Here is a 17,070-nt window from a genome sequence, read left to right as displayed (position 1 = left end):
CATGGAAACAGGCCATGCACACGACAAACTATAATTGCATGTTCAGGCCAATTGTGGCACTATAGTGACTCTATTGGGGGAAGAGGCTAATTACACTGTGACAAGTTTACATGAGCTGTTCCCATTATAAATGTGCATACATGAATTCATAATACAAATCTCTGAGAGAAGCGAGATGAAATTTTAATAGATTAATATTTGATTTTACAAGACCAAGACCGAGGGACTCACTTTATTTTAAACTGAAGCTGGGTTAAGAGGTAAAATAAGATATAGGAGCAGAATTAGGCCACTCGGCGCATTTCGAAAACCCACACGGTCACAGGGAGAACGTACAAACTCCGTACAGACAGCACCCATAGTCAGGATGGAACCCGGGCCTCTGGCGCTGTAAGGCAGCAACTCTACCGCTGTGCCACCATGCCGCCCATTATATGACGCCACTGAATGTGATAGCCCACCTGCCTTAATTTATAAGGCACATAGGTCTAGGACCAGAATTAGGCTGTTCAACCCTTCAAGTGTATTCCACCATTCCATGATGGCTGATCTATCTTTCCCTCTCATTCGCATTCTCCTGCCTTCTCCCCATCGCCCCTGGCATTCTTTCTAATCAGGAACCTGTCAATCTCTGTGTTCAAAATATCCATTGATTTGACTTCCACAGCTGCCTGTGTCAATAAATTCCACACATTCACCATCCTCTGACGAAGAGTCCCGAACGTCGCCTATCCATGTCACCCACAGATGCTGCCTGACCAGTTGAGTTAAGGGCCTGTCCCACCAGCTTGCGATTGCATGCGTCTAGTGCGACCAAACGTGATGACTTGAGGCGTACGGCCTCGCGAGGCCGGTCCCACTTCCAACCGCGGAGTCGTATGGAGTTGTGCGGGGCTGGTCCCGACATCATACACACCAATCAGCTGGGCAGGAGGCGGGCCGACTGAATTTGGACGTCGCACGGCATCGGGCGGTTACGTCATCACGCAACGGCACGCCGGGCGGTGACGTCATTGCGCAACGCCACTCGCTTGGCGTACGCCGTCAAGACGCTGCGTACGGCATCAAGACACTGCGTACGACGTTGAGATGCTGCGTACCCCCATCGAGGCGCTGTGTACAGCCTCAATGCGGCTGTGGGCCGACAGGCCGTTGTTGCGCGAAATTTATGGACAGCGTCAGTTTTTCGGAGCTCCGCGCGATGTCGGGACCAGCTCCGCACAACTCCATATGGTTCTGCCGATCGAAGCGGGACCGGCCCCGCGAGGCCGTACGACTCAAGCGAATACGTTAGGTCGCGCTTGCCGCATGCAGTCGCATGCTGGTGGGACCGGCCCTTTAGTCCAGCAATTTGTGTTTTAAATAACAATTATAAAACTCCATTACAATTAGTTCTGCGTAAATAATACAAAACCTACATAAACTTACCAAACAGTAATTATCATTTGCTTTCAATTCTAATTCATTTAATTCATTAAATTTAGTTAATTATGATTTAAAAATAGAATTTCTTACAATTTCCTGACATGAGTTTTATGTTGGGTGTTTGATATCTTGTTTGCCAAGAAAATGTAATCAGAAAATCAAACTCCTGGGAACATTCTCAGAAAATCTGGGGAACCTCAGGTCCACAATATTCATTGACAAGAAGATGTTATAGGAAAGATGTTGTCAAGAGTACAGAGAAGATTTACGAGGATGTCGCCAGGACTCGAGGGGGTCTGAGCCATATGGAGTGGTTGAGAAGGTATGGGACTGTTCTTTGAAGCGCAGGAGGATGAGGGGTGATCTTATGGAGGTGTGTAAAATCATGAGAGGAATAGATCGGGTAAACGCACAGAGGAGGGGAATTGATGATCAAAGGACATAGGTTTGAGGTGAAGGGGAAAAGATTTAATAGTAATCTTTTATCACACCAAGGGTGGTGGGTGTGTGGAACAAGCTGCCAGAGGAGGGAGTTGAGGCTGGGACTACAGCAACGTTTAAGAAACAATTAGACAGGTTGATGGATAGGACAGGTTTGGAGGGATTTGGTGGGACTAGTGTAGATGGGACATGTTGGTCAGTGTGGGCAAGTAGGGCCGAATTGCCTGTTTCCACGCTGTATGACTCTATGACTCAAAGAAGAATTTTCCTAATCTAAGCCCAGAATAAATGCGGACCGAGAAAGGATAGGAAAATAGAGAGTGGTGCAAACAGGAAAGGCAGACTTAAGACGTTTAATATATGCAAACAATGTGTGATTGTGAGATAGAGTGCTGGAGTAACTCAGCGGGTCAGGCAGCATCTGTGCAGAACATGGATAGGTGACGTTTCACAGAGTGCTGGAGTAACTCAGCGGGTCAGGCAGCATCTCTGGAGAACATGGATAGGTGACGTTTGGTGTCGGGATCCTTCTCCCAACTTGAAACGTCACCTATCCATGTACTCCACAGATGCTGCCTGACCCGCTGAGTTACTCCAGCACTCTGTGTCTTTCCTTGGTAAACCAGCACCTACAGTTCCTTGTTTCTACAAATGTTATCGTGACATCAACAAGGAACAAAATAAAATAATAATTATAGTAATAAACACAACAGAATCAAAACTTTAGCAATTAATTGTTTGTAATCCTCAGGTTCTTATAGCCACAAGTTTATCATCCTATCCAAACTGTTCATTAAAAAGCGTGTGTTATAAGTAAACAATGTTAAGGAATTAGCATCACTTAATCCTTAAATGTAGCAGCACAGAGATCTATAATACACATAGTTGAGCCCAAGAACTATAATACAAACACATGGTTCTAGGTGGCACAGTGACGCAGCGGTAGAGTTGCTGCCATTTAGATTTTACACTTTAGAGATACAGCACGGAAACGGGTCCTTTGGCCCACCGAGTCCGCGCCGACCAGCGATCCCCCTGCATACTAGCACTATCCTACACACATCAGGGACAATTTACAATTTTTTTACTGAAGCCAATTAACCTACAAACCTGCAAGTCTTTGGAGTGTGGGAGGAAACTGGAGCACGCGCGGTCACAAGAAGGTACAAACTCCATACAGACAGCACCCGTAGTCAGGATCAAACCCGGGCCTCTGGTGCTGTAAGGCAGCAACTTTACCGCTGCACCACCGTGCTGTCCCATTAATCTGTCGTGGATGCACTAAACGTTATTCCCTTATCCAGTATCTGTACACTGTGGACGGCTCGGCTGTAATCATGTACTGTCTTTCCGCTGACTGGTTAGCACGCAACAAAAGCTTTTCACTGTACCTCGGTACACGTGACAATAAACTCAACTAAGCAAAGTTTAAATTAACTTTCATACTACTACTTGCAGTGTTTCTGCTCATCTCTGTGTCGTTGTGACCCCCTAAAGTGCTGAGAAATGTTTGCCTAAATGAATGAAGGTGGATAAATGTTACAATGTCATAATGACCCTAGGCCAAGATCATGAATTAAACTTAATATGTTGTCTGGATTAGAGGTATTAGCTATTTGGAAAGTTTGGAGAAACTGTTTTCTCTGGAACGTCCGAGATTAGACAATAGACAATAGGTGCAGGAGTAGGCCATTCGGCCCTTCGATTGAGGGGAGATTGATAGAAATATATAAAATTATGAGGGAAGGTAGTGGTTGTTTCTGGATTCCCCACTGCAGGATGGATGTGGAGGCTTTAGTTAGCGTGCAGTGGAGGTTTACCCCAATGCTGCCTGGATTTGAGGGTATAAGCTCCAGGGCAGACTACGATTGTTTTCCTTGGAACTTCAGAGTCTGAGGGGAACCCTGAGAGAAGTATATAAAACCTTCCTTATCCATGTAGCCATCCCTCTGAATGCAACGGTTGCCCCTCCATTCAATCTTCCTAGTCAATCTTTCCCCTCCAGAACTCTGTGACCTTTTGTGTATTAACTGGGCACCTGCAGTTCTTTGTTTCAAAATCGTCATAACTCTTTTCTGCGCTCATTCCAGCTGAACAACATCCATCCTACAGCAGGGTGACCATCTTGCAATCAAATTAGACTCTCCTTCATTTTGGTGATTCACTTCTTCAGTCTGAAGAAGGGTCCAGACCCGAAACGTCACCTATCCATGTTCTCCACAGATGCTGCCTGACCTGCTGAGTTACTCCAGCACTCTGTGAAACGTCACCTACCCATGTTCTCCAGAGATGCTGCCTGACCCGCTGAGTTACTCCAGCACTCTGTGAAACGTCACCTATCCGTGTTCTCCAGAGATGCTGCCTGACCCGCTGAGTTACTCCAGCACTCTGTGAAACGTCACCTATCCATGTTCTCCACAGATGCTGCCTGACCCGCTGAGTTACTCCAGCACTCTGTGAAACGTCACCTATCCATGTTCTCCAGAGATGCTGCCTGACCCTCTGAGTTACTCCAGCACTATGTTGTCCTTTTACAAGGATGCTGCCAGGTCTTGGGGGCCTGAGCTATGGGGAGACGTTGGGCAGGTGAGAACTTGGAGCGCAGGAAGCTAAAGGATGATTTTACAGAGGTGTATAAGATCATGAGGGGAATAGAAAAGGCGAATGTACAGAGTTTCTTTCACAGAGTAGGGAAATCAAGAACCAGAGGATATAGGCTGAAAGTGAGAAGGAAAAAAAATACCGAGAGGATTTGAATACAGGAGCAAAGAGGTCCTTCTGCAGTTGTACAGGGCCCTGGTGATACCGCGCCTGGAGTACTGTGTGCAATTTTGGTCTCCTAATTGGAGGGAGGACATCCTTGCTATTGAGGGAGTGCAGTGTAGGTTCACCAGGTTAATGGCGGGCCTGTCATACGATGAAAAAACGGTGCAACTGGGCTTGTATTCACTGGAATTTAGATGGATGGGTGGGGATCTTATGGAAACATATAAAATGATTAAGGGATTGGACACGCTAGAGGCAGAAAACATGTTCCCGATGTTGGGTGAGTCCAGAACTAGGGGCCACAGTTTAAGAATAAGGGGTAGGCCATTTGCGGAGATGAGGAAAAAAATTTCACAGAGTTGTGAATTTGTGGAATTCTCTGCCTCGGAAGGCAGTGGAGGCCAATTCACTAGATGAATTCAAAAGAGAGTTAGATAGAGTTTTGAAGGCTAGCGGAATCAAGGGATATGGGGAGAAGGCAGGAACGGGGTTACTGATTGTGGTTGATCAGCCATGATCACATTGAATGGCGGTGCTGGCTCGAAGGGCCGAATGGCCTACTCCTGCACCTATTGTCTATGTAACCTGAAGGGCAATTTTTCCACCCAGGTGTGGGGGATAGGGACCGAACTGCCAGAGGGGGTAGTGCAGGCAGGTATTGTAACATCATTTAAAATATGAAATGTGTAGGAACGAACTGCAGATGCAGGTTTACCCCGAAGATGGACAGAAAATGCTGCAAGATCTCGACCCGAATCGCCACCTATTCTTTTTCTCCAGGGATGATATCTGAACCTCTGAGTTACACCAGCACTTTGTGTCTATCTTCGGCATAAACCAGCATCTGCAGTTCCTTCCTACACATTTTGTCTGCTCCACTGCGAAATGCCCTCATGGTGTGCCCACTCTGAAGAAGTTCTCCTCCTCTCTCCGACAGCGAGTCTGAAGAAGGATCACGACCTGAAACGGCACCTATTCTTTTTATCCCGAGATGATGCCTGCCCCGCTGAGCTTCCAAGATGGTGCCCACTTGCGTGCTAGCAACAGAAGCGGATCGACAAACTCATGTTACATTCGCTCCACACACTTAAATCTCCAATCCTACGGTAACATTTCTTCCCTTATCATGTATCTATACACTGTAAATGGCTTGAATGCATTCACGTTTTGTCTTTCCGCTGACTGGATACCACACAACAAAAGCTTTTCGCTGTACCTGGGTACACGTGGCAATAAACTAAATTGAACTGAACTGAGTTACTCCAGCACATTGTGTCTATCTTCAGCATTTAAAAGACGCTTGGACAGGTACATGGATGGGAAAGGTTTCGAGGGATTTGGACCAAGGAACAAGCTCAGATGGGGCATCTTGGTCGGAACTTAAGAACCAAAAAAATGATTGGACAGGCTAGATGCAGGAAAAATGTCCCCAATGTTGGGGGAGTCCAGAACCGGGGTCACAGTTTAGGAATAAGGGGTAAGCCATTTAGGGCTCAGCAGAGGAAAGTTTTTTTCACCCAGAGTTGTGAATCTGTAGAATTCTCTGCCACTGAAGGCAGTGGAGGCCAATTCACTGGATGTTTTCAAGAGAGTGTTAGACATCGCTCTTAGGGCAAAAGAGTTTCCAACATAGAAAATAGGTGCAGGAGGAGGCCATTCGGCCCTTCGAGCCAGCACCGCCATTCATTGTGATCATGGCTGATCGTCCCCAATCAATAACCCGTGCTTGCCTTCTCCCCAAATCCCTTGACTCCACTAGCCCCTAGAGCTCTATCTAACACTCTCTTAAAATCCATCCAGTGACTTGGCCTCCACTGCCCTCTGTGGCAGGGAATTCCACAAATTCACAACTCTCTGGGTGAAAATGTTTTTTTCTCACCTCAGTCTTAAATGGCCTCCCCTTTATTCTAAGACTGTGGCCCCTGGTACTGGACTCGCCCAACATTGGGAACATTGTTCCTGCATCTAGCTTGTCCAGTCCTTTTATAATTGTATATGTTTCTATAAGATCCTGGGGTAAATTTACCCAGGGGGTAAATTTGTTGAGTCTGGATTTGTACATAATTTTTCTCATTGACTGACTGTGTTTGGTTCTGGTATACCAGAACCTGTTCATCATTAGTTGTTCATAATTAAGTGAACTAACATTGTTATGTGCTATGAAAGTTGCCAGGGGTAAACGGGACAAAAAAGGTTGGGAACCCCTGTCTTAGGGCTAACGGAATCAAGGGATATGGGGAGAAAGCAGGAACGGGGTACTGATTTAGGGTGATCAGCCAGGAGCGAAAAAGACTACAAAAAGTAGTAAACTCTGCCCAGTCCATCATCGACTCTGACCTCCCTTCCACTGAGGGGATCTATCGCAGTCGCTGCCTCAAAAAGGCTGCCAGCATCATCAAGGACCCACACCATCCTGGCCACACACTCATCTCCCCGCTACCTTCAGGTAGAAAGTACAGGAAGCCTGAAGACTGCAACTACCAGGTTCAGGAATAGCTACTCCCCCACAGCCATCAGGCTATTGTGCTCAACTCAAACAAAACTTTGAACATTAATAGCCCATTATCAGTTTATTTGCACTTTATCTGTTTTATTTATTCATGTGTGTATATATTTATACAATGGTATATGGACACACTGATCTGTTCTGTATTCATGCCTTCTATATTCTGTTGTGCTGAAGCAAAGCAAGAATTTCATTGCCCTATCTGGGACACATGACAATAAACTCTCTTGAATCTTGAACATATTGAATAGCAGTTCTGGCTCGAAGGGCCGAGTGGCCTACTCCTGCACCTAATTTCTATGTTTCTATGGTATGGGGAGTTGGGTCAAAGGGGCTCTGTATCCGTTCTGTATGACTGACTCTATGACGCTCAGAGCCCAAAGGGTTAATCAGTTTTGTTAGCCTGAACAGCTGCTCGGCGGGTTTGCAAGGATAACTTTATTTTTTTTTAAACAAAGCGTATTTAAATCGTCTGTGGGTGTAGCTTTCTTGTACTGAAGTTACAGCTGTGCACAAGAACATCTTAAAATATAATTACAGTGAAACATTTGAGGCACAGACTGTTATCCATTGTCAATGCACTTGCTTTAACCTGTTCACTGCCAAGTTGTTTTTTCCTCTATCGACCATGACCCGAGTATACTCGGGGGGGGGGGGGGGGGGGGGGGGGGGGGGGGGGGGGGGGGGGGGGGGGGGGGGTGGCAGTGAACAGGTTAAAAACCCTGTGTGTAGGAAGGAACTGCAGATGCTGGTTTACACCAAAGATAAACACACAAAATGCTGGAGTAACTCAGCGGGACGGGCAGCATCTTTGGAGACAAGGAACAGGAGACGTTTCGGGGTCGAGGCCCATTCCTTCTTGCTCGTCCCGCTGAATTACTCCAGCATTTTGTGTCTCTCTTAGGTTAAAAACACTGTCTTTTCTTAGAGGAAGAAAAAAACCGTCAATTCCTCAGCCCCGACCGAGCAGACTAATTTTGAGTGACGATTTGGAGGCTGGGAGTGGTGCGAGGGGAGGTTCGGCAGTGACAGGCTCATTAGTGTGTTCTCCCAGCATTGACATTTGCGCTTGTGACTGTAATCACTTCACCTAATCCCCGTAGAGTCCCTCTCCACCAGCCGGAAGGATGGCCGCTTTGCTCGCACTATGGCACGCACATACAGTAATTACACTCATCCCCTTCTTGCGATGCATAAATATGGCGATTTCCTGGCCCTCTGCCACCGATTTTATCCGCTCCGGAAAAAAAATAAGGGCAGAACGTCACGCAGTGAGAGGGGGGGAGGGGAGGAGGCGAAGATGGGGAATGGAGATTCGAGCCAGATTCATAAGAGTCACACAGCGTGGATAAAAGCCCATTGGCCCAACTTGCCCCACGCTGACCAACATGCCCCATCTCCACCAATCCCTCCTGCCTGCATTTGGGCCATATCCCTCTAAATGCTGGAGTAACTCAGCGGGTCAATAGACAATAGGTGCAGGAGTAGGCCATTCGGCCCTTAGAGCCAGCACCGCCATTCAATGTGATCATGGCTGATCATCCCCAATCAGTACCCCGTTCCTGCCTTCTCCCCATATCCCCTGACTCCGCTATCTTTAAGAGCCCTATCTAGCTCTCTCTTGAAAGTATCAGGCAGCATTTCTGGAGAAAAGGAATAGGTGATTGTTTTAGGTTGTGACACTAAGGGAGAATCAAAGGGTCTCGACCCGAAAGGTCACCTATTCCTTCTCTCCAGAGATGCTGCCTGACCCGCTGAGTTACTCCAGCAGAAGTTACTTGGTGTAGACCAGCACCTGCAGTTCCATTCTACACATTCCCTCTAAACCTGTCTAAATGCTTCTTAAACGTTGCGATAGTACCCGCCACAACTACCTCCTCCAGCAGCTCACCACCCTTTGTATAAAAAGATCGCCCCTCAGGTTCCGATTATATCTTCCCCACCCCTCACCTTAAACCTATGTCCTGTGATTCTCGATTCCCCTATTCTGGGTATAGAAATTATGAATTCAACCTATCTATTCCTCTCATGATTTTATACACCGCTATTACATCACTGCTCTGCTCTGAAAGGAATAGAGTCTTAGTCTGCTCCACCCCTCCCAATAGCTCAGGCCCTCAAGGCCCTGCAACATCCTCGTGAATCTTCTCTGCACTCTTTCCAGCTTCACATCCTTTCGAAAGCGCAGAGACCAAAAACCGAAGACAAAACTCCAAATGTGGCCTCACCAACATCTTGTACAACAATAGCATAACATCCCAACTTCTGTACTCAATATCCTGATTGATGAAGGCCAAGGTATTGAAAGCCTTCTTGGCCATCCAATCTACCGCTGGCGCCACTAGCGGTGTAGCTGCTGCTCCTGGCGCCGACGATGGCTGCCACGGTGCACTGCTCCTTGCTGTTTTGTATGTGTTTGTTCCTTTGTGTCGTCTGCCAAAACCCTACAAAGATCACTTTCACGAGATAGGTTAATCGATAACGTTTTATTATTAATGTTTAATGTTTTATGTGTCATTCTTAACTGTCACTGTTGTCACTTGAGGGCGGAGCACCAAGGCAAATTCCTTGTATGTGAATACTTGGCCAATAAACGCATTCATTCATAAACTTATTTATTCATTCATTCATTCTTTCAAAGAAAACTGGGTATTGTGGGCCTAAACACGTGTTTCTGTGCTGTATTTCTTGTGCCTTATTCATGAAAAATTCACCCAAATTGTATAAAAATATCGTAAATGCGTGTAGGACTACTGTCCAGTATTGGCTAAAGATAGGGTAAAGAGTCAGAGCCTTTTCACCAGGAAGGAACATGCAATACAAGAGGGCGTAGCTTTAAAGAGAAGGGTGCAAAGACTAAAGGAGACGCGCATTTTGTTTTAACATAGAGAGTGGTGGGTGCCAGGGATGGTGTTGGACGCAGATTCAATGTTGGTGTTTAAGAGACTTTTGGATTGGCACATATGGATATGCAGGGAATGTCGGGATGTGGATTATGTGCAGGTAGATAAGCGATGGTCTTGGCATCATGTTCGGCACAGACATTGTGGGCTGAAGGGCCTGTTCCAGTGCTGTGCCGTTCTACGTTCTAAAGTTCCAATGGCTGGGCAAGGAAGGAGTGTGAAGGCACCAACCTGTAAGGAGCAAATTCAGTCCAGTAAACTCTCAAGTCAGCGTCACAATGGCGCAGTGGTGGACTAGATGCCTTACAACGCCAGAGCCCCTGGTCCCGGATCCGATCCTAACTACGGGTGCTGTCTATACGGCTTTTGTACATTCTCCCTGGGGTTTCTCCGAGATCTTCGGTTTCCTCCCACACTCCAAAGACGTACAGGTTAGTAGGTTAATTGGCTTTGGTCCCCGGTGTGTGTGTAGATAGTGTTAATGTGCAGGGATCGCAGGTCGATGGGGAGAAGGACCTGTTTCCACGCTTCATCTCTCAACTAAACTAAATGACGAAGTTAGCACACTTTTCTTTATGAAATTCCTTTCTTTTATTCGCTTACTTTCCTGATATTCTACTTCATCCTGCAGCTACTGTCTTAGTCAGCGTTTTTGCATTGGAGAGCGGGCAGCACGGTGGCGCAGCGGTAGAGTTGCTGCTTTACAGCGCTGGAGACCCGGGTTCGATCCTGACTACGGATGCTGTCTGTACGTCCTCTCCGTGACCTGCGCGGGTTTTCTCCGGGTGCTCCGTGTTCATCCCACATTCGAAAGACATACAGGTTTGCAGGTTAATTGGCTTCAGTAAAAATTGTGAATTGGCCCCAGTGTGTAGCACAGTGCTAGCGTACGGCGTGATCGCTGGTCGGTGCGGACTCGGTGGGGCGAAGGCCCTGTATCCACGCTGTATCTCTAAAATCGATAGCTTGAAAAGCGTCAGATTATGACGGTGTCTATCACTCGAAATGCAGCCTCGTCCGCTGAGTTGCTCCAGCACTTTGTCTTTCTTTGTAAACCGGCATCTGCAGATAGTTTCTTCTGCCTTCACAAATTCTATTGGGTAAATTTGTAAACTGTCCCTAGTGTGTAGGATAGTGCTAGTGTGCGCGGATCACTGGTCGGCGCAGACTTGGTGGGCCGAATGACCGGTTTCCGCGCTGCATCTCTAAACTCTAAGTTAAAAACTCACGAGACAAAGACGATCAGACTTTGACCTATACCTCAGCCCTGTAATCTTTGAACTGATTTTCCACCCTGCCCCAGCACCTCAGCTGACTACAGTGAATGTATTGTGAGCTATGGTATCAGCCCTGAGAGTTTGCTGCTCCGTCAAGCACACTGATCATTCTTCACTCTCACAGTAATGCGAGCTGTTACGTTTTTGAATGTCTAACATGGGCAGGACTGACACAGTGAATGGTGGGGCTCTGGAGAGTGTTGCAGAGCAGAGGGATCTTGGAGTTCCTTGAAGGTGGCGTCACTTGTAGATAGGGTGGTCAAAAAGGCTTTTTGGCACATTGGCCTTCATCAGTCAGAGTATTGAGTGTAGACGTTGGGAGGTCATGTTGCAGTTGTATGAGGCTGCATTTAGAATAATGTGTTCAGTTCTGGGCACCATGTTATAGGAAAGATGTTGTCAAGCTGGAAAGGGTACAGAGAAGATTTACAAGGACCTTGCCAGGACTTGAGGGTCTGAGTTATAGGGATAGGTTGAGCAGGTCCTGGAGAGCAGGAGGATGATCTTATAGAGGCGTGGAATACCATGAGGGGAATAGATCAGGTAAACACACAGAGTCTCTTGCCCAGTAGGGAATCGAGAACCAGAGGGCGTTGGTTGAAGGTGAAGGGGGAAAGATTTTATAGGAACATAATGGGTAACTTTATTTGCACAAAGGGTGGTGGGTGTATGGAACATGCTGCCGGAGGAGGTGGTTGAGACAGGGACTATCGCAATGTTTATGAAGCAATTAGACAGGTACATGGATAGGACAGGTTTAGAGGGGAATAGGGGCCAAATGCAGGCAGTGTAGATGGGACATGTTGGTCGGTGTGGGCAAGTGGGCCTGTTTCCTCGCTGTATGACTATGACTCAGTCCAGAGTGAACCGCTTGTGTGTACAGAGATCCCAACATGGGCAGAGAAGGATGTTTACAGAATGTATGCGTGAAGAAGGGTCTCGACCAGAAACGCCACCCATTCCTTGTCACCACAGATACTGCCTGTCCCGTTGAGTTACTCCAGCATTTCGTGTCTATCTAGGATGTTTGCCGACTCATTTAAAATTTTAAAAAAAAACAACAAAACACATCCTGCACAATTTAACTCTCCACATTAGCAAGTAGGTCATCGAATGCTCAGTCACAGTGTTAAATACTTAACAGTACTTTCTATATTATCAAAGTGATCATTGAATATCACCTGTTGGACATGATGGGAGCCAGGACTACTTTCAAACGGACAACCATCCGTGGTTAATGGTACACTCTGGCCGCACCACATGAAATGATATAAATACAAGGTCAATGCACAGAGACTTCATCAACCATTCACAAACATAATATTCACTTTTTGGTTAAAATTGTTAAATATGAAAACAAAAAATATCCGAGCACCATTGTGTGGGGGGTATTTATTGAGTTCGGTTCCGGGCACCGTGTTATAGGGAAGATGTTGTCAAGCTGGAAAGGACACAGAGAGGATGGTGCCAGGACTCGAGGGTGTGAGTTGCAGGGAGAGGTTGAGCAGGCTGGGTCTCTATTCCTTGGAGCGCAGGAGGGTGAGGGGTGATCTTATAGAGGTGTACAAAATCATGAGAGGAACAGATCGGGTAGTCATTTGCCCAGAGTCGGGGAATCGAGGACCAGAGGATATAGGTTTAAGGATAAAGGGAAAAGGTTTAATAGGAATCTGATGGGTAACTTTTTCACACAAAGGTGTGTGGAACGAGCTGTCAGAGGAGGTAGTCGAGGCAGGTACTGTTTAAGAAACATTTAGGCAGGTACATGGATAGGACAGGTTTGGAGGGATATGGGCCAAATGCGAGCAGGTGACGCTAGTGTAGATGGGACATGTTGGTCTGTGTGGGCTAGATGGGTTGAAGGGCCCGTTTCGAAGCTGTATCACTCTGTGACTCCATTACTTAAAATCGGCAAATGGATCAATTTGGTTGGAATACTGATGTATTAGGTATGTTTCCATGCTGTATGGCTCATGCACGGCTGATGTACCTTTGGGTCTAAAGCCGGCGATGATGGCTGTCCCTGTAGACTGGGAAGGAACCCTCAAGTCACGGGTGTCAGGGGTTATGGGGAGGAGGCAGGAGAATGGGGTTGAGAGGGAAAGATAGATCAGCCTTGATTAAATGGCGGAATAGACCTGATGGGCTGAATGGCCTAATTCTGCTCCTAGAATTTATGAAATTAGAATGAATATCTTCTCCATGCAGACCTGCATTCAAAGTATTTTCTAGTTGAATAAGGAATGGTTGGTTGCTGCAGTTATAGATTTCATAGCTCAGATTACTAACAATGAAGGTTATTCCCCTCAATATCCATTTTTTTTGAAAAGTTATTGTTATGAAAGCTACTGCTGGGATTTACAAATATTTCAATCTAATGGTGTATTTTGTACATAGGATGCAGGTTATAGGTTTGTATACAGACCACTGCCAAAAGGGGAATCCTGATTTCCTGATCACTTTCGGCCCTAATGGGATCTGACTGAAGTTCTCTAATCTGTTCTGTTAGTTTCAGGAGCAAATGCGATGGCTGTGGGCTGCCTGTTCAGTTCAGATTAGTTTGGAGATACAGCATGGAAACAGGCCCTTCGGCCCGCGCCGACCCCTGCGATCCCTTCACATTAACACCATCACACACACGGGGGGACAATTGACTATTTTCACAGAAGCCAATCAGCCTGCAAACCTGCACGTCATTGGAGTGCGGGAGGAAACCGGAGCTCCCTGAGAGAGACAACCCACGCGGGTCACGGGGAGAACGTGCAAACTCCACACAGACAGCACCTGAAGTCAGGATGGAACCCGGGTCTCTGATGCTGCAAGGCAGCAACTCTACCACTGTGCCACCGTGTCATTGTTTGTTGATAATCTCCTCAGTGTCACTCTGCTGGACTGACGCTGACGTTCTGACGGCAGGCAGTAAAGAAAGCGAATGGTATGTTAGCTTTCATTGCAAAAGGATTTGAGTATAGGAGCAGAGAGGTTCTACTGCAGTTGTACAGGGTCTTGGTGAGACCACACCTGGAGTATTGCGTACAGTTTTGGTCTCCAAATCTGAGGAAGGACATTATTGCCATAGAGGGAGTGCAGAGACGGTTCACCAGAGTGATTCCTGGGATGTCAGGACTGTCTTAGGAAGAAAGACTGGATAGACTTGGTTTATACTCTCTAGAATTTAGAAGATTGAGAGGGGATCTTATAGAAACTTACAAAATTCTTAAGGGGTTGGACAGGCTAGATGCAGGAAGATAGTTCCCGATGTTAGGGAAGTCCAGGACAAGGGGTCACAGCCTAAGGATAAGGGGGAAATCCTTTAAAACCGAGATGAGAAGAACTTTTTTCACGCAGAGAGTGGTGAATCTCTGGAACTCTCTGCCACAGAGGGTAGTTGAGGCCAGTTCATTGGCTATATTTAAGAGGGAGTTAGATGTGGCCCTTGTGGCTAAGGAGATCAGGGGGTATGGAGAGAAGGCAGGTACGGGATACTGAGTTGGATGATCAGCCATGATCATATTGAATGGCGGTGCAGGCTCGAAGGGCCGAATGGCCTACTCCTGCACCCAATTTCTATGTTTCTATGTTTCTATGTTCTATCCGAGCAGGCACAAGTTTGCCCACTTGCCGCCCATGTGTTACCAGAAGTAGGAATTAAGTTGGGGGAAATCGAGGGGTTAAAATCAACTTCACTATTTCTCGTTATGATTAACGCTAAGCTAGAAAGAATTTTTTTAAAGTTAAGAAAAAGATTATCAGCCTTTCTAATTTAATTTAGTTTGGAGGTACAGCGTGGGACCAGGCCCTTCTGCCCATCGAGACTGCTCTGAGCAGCGATTTCCACTAACATTAACACTATCCTACCCTATCCCAGGGACAATTTACAGAAGCCAATTCACCTACAAACTGCACGTCTTTGGAGTGTGGGAGGAAAGCGGAGCTCCCGGAGAAAACCTACGTGGTCACAGGGAGAACGTGCAAACGCCATACAGACAGCACCCGTAGTGAGGATCGAACTCGCGTCTCTGGCGCTGTGAGGCAGCAACTCTACCCGCTGCGCCAGCGTGCCGCCCTATTTTAAAAAATAAATTGAAAAAAATCAAAAGAATAGAACACATGACTCTTTAATTGGGCGACATCAGAATGCAACTTTAACTACGTTTAATTAACAATTTCACGAAGAACATTTGACTTCCTAATTCCGAGATTCCATCCTCACAACTCACTCTACCAGTGGATCAGTTTTGAGGGATTTTGAGAATCCTAGTCAAGATTAGTGTATCGTCCGAGACACCACAATATGGGTAATTTGTCCACCGTGTTTCATTATTATGAGGAGTTCCACTATCACAAGGGAGTCTGATGCAAAGCCAGCAAAGTCCAAATGCTGAGGGCGAAGGTTACATTAGAGGGCATAGGTTTAAGGTCAAAGGATTAAGATGTCCTCCTAATTTGAGGAAGGACATTCTTGCTATTGAGGGAGTGCAGCGTAGGTTTACAAGGTTAATTCCCGGGATGGCGGGACTGTCATATGCTGAGAGAATGGAGCAGCTGGGCTTGTACACTCTGGAGTTTAGATGGATGAGAGGGAATCTCATTGAAACATATAAGATCGTTAAGGGCTTGGACACACTAGAGGCAGGAAATATGTTCCCGATGTTGGGGGAAGTCCAGAACCAGGGGCCACAGTTTAAAAATAAGGAGTAAGCCATTTAGAACGGAGACGAGGAAACAATTTTTCTCACAGAGAGTGGTGAGTCTGCCTCAGAGGGCGGTGGAGGCCGGTTCTCTGGATGCTTTCAAGAGAGAGCTAGATAGGGTTCTTAAAAATAACGGAGTCAGGGGATAAGGGGAGAAGGCAGGAACGGGGTACTGATTGGGGATGATCAGCCATAATCACATTGAATGATGGTGCTGGCTCGAAGGGCTGAATGGCCTACTCCTGCACCTATTGTCTATTGTCTATTGAAAGGGGAAAGATTTAATAGGTATCAGAGGGTGGTGGGTGTATGGAACGAGCTGCCAGAGGAAGTAGTTGAGGCAGGGACAATTTAAGAAACAATTAGACAGGTACATGGATAGGACAGATTTGGAGGGATATGGGCCAAACGCAGATAGGTGGGACTAGTGTAGATGGGACATGTTGGCCGGAGTGGGCAAGTTGGGCCGAAGGGCCTGTTTCCACGCTTCATCACTCTATGACTCTATTGCTTGGATCAATTTGGCACATAACTTTTGGAATAGATAGTGTCTTCTACCCAGGGTAGGGGAATCAAAATCCAGAGGACACGGTGGCGCAGCGGTAGGGTTGCTGCCTCACAGCGCCAGAGACCTGGGTTTGACTCTGATCTGTCACAGAGTTTGTACATTCTACCTGTGACCACGTGGGGTTTCACCGGTTGCCTCCCACATTCTAAGGACGTACAGATTTGCAGGTTAATTGGCTTTGGTAAAAAAAAAAGTAATTGTCCCTCGTGTGTAGGACAGTTCTACTGTGCAGGGCGATCGCTGGTTGTCAGGGACTCGGTAGGCCACAGGGCCTGTAACTTGAAAGTCTAAAAGACATTGGGTTTTTAAGGTGAGAAGTGCAAGATATAATGTGAACCTGAAGGGCAACATTTTCAATCAGAGGATGGTCGGCATATGGAACGAGTTGCCAGAGGAGGTGCGATATTTAAAATACATTTGGACAGCTTAACATGGATGGAAAAAGTTTAGAGGGATATGGGCCAAATGCAGGCAAATGGGCCTACCTGAG

At 46.6% G+C, this 17,070-nt stretch overlaps 1 protein-coding gene across 1 annotated transcript in view; it reads right to left on the bottom strand.

Annotated features, from left to right (window-relative positions):
- Positions 1–17,070, bottom strand: part of sobpa (sine oculis binding protein homolog (Drosophila) a) — a 253,764-nt gene that overhangs the window by 65,900 nt on the left and 170,794 nt on the right. The window contains 1 exon segment of the mRNA XM_055634988.1: positions 12,500–12,565. Coding sequence (XP_055490963.1) covers positions 12,500–12,565 — 66 coding nt within the window.

This window comes from Leucoraja erinacea, chromosome 5 (assembly GCF_028641065.1).
Source record: "Leucoraja erinacea ecotype New England chromosome 5, Leri_hhj_1, whole genome shotgun sequence".
Lineage (NCBI taxonomy): Eukaryota > Metazoa > Chordata > Chondrichthyes > Rajiformes > Rajidae > Leucoraja > Leucoraja erinaceus.
This window is presented reverse-complemented; position numbering and strand designations above follow the sequence as displayed.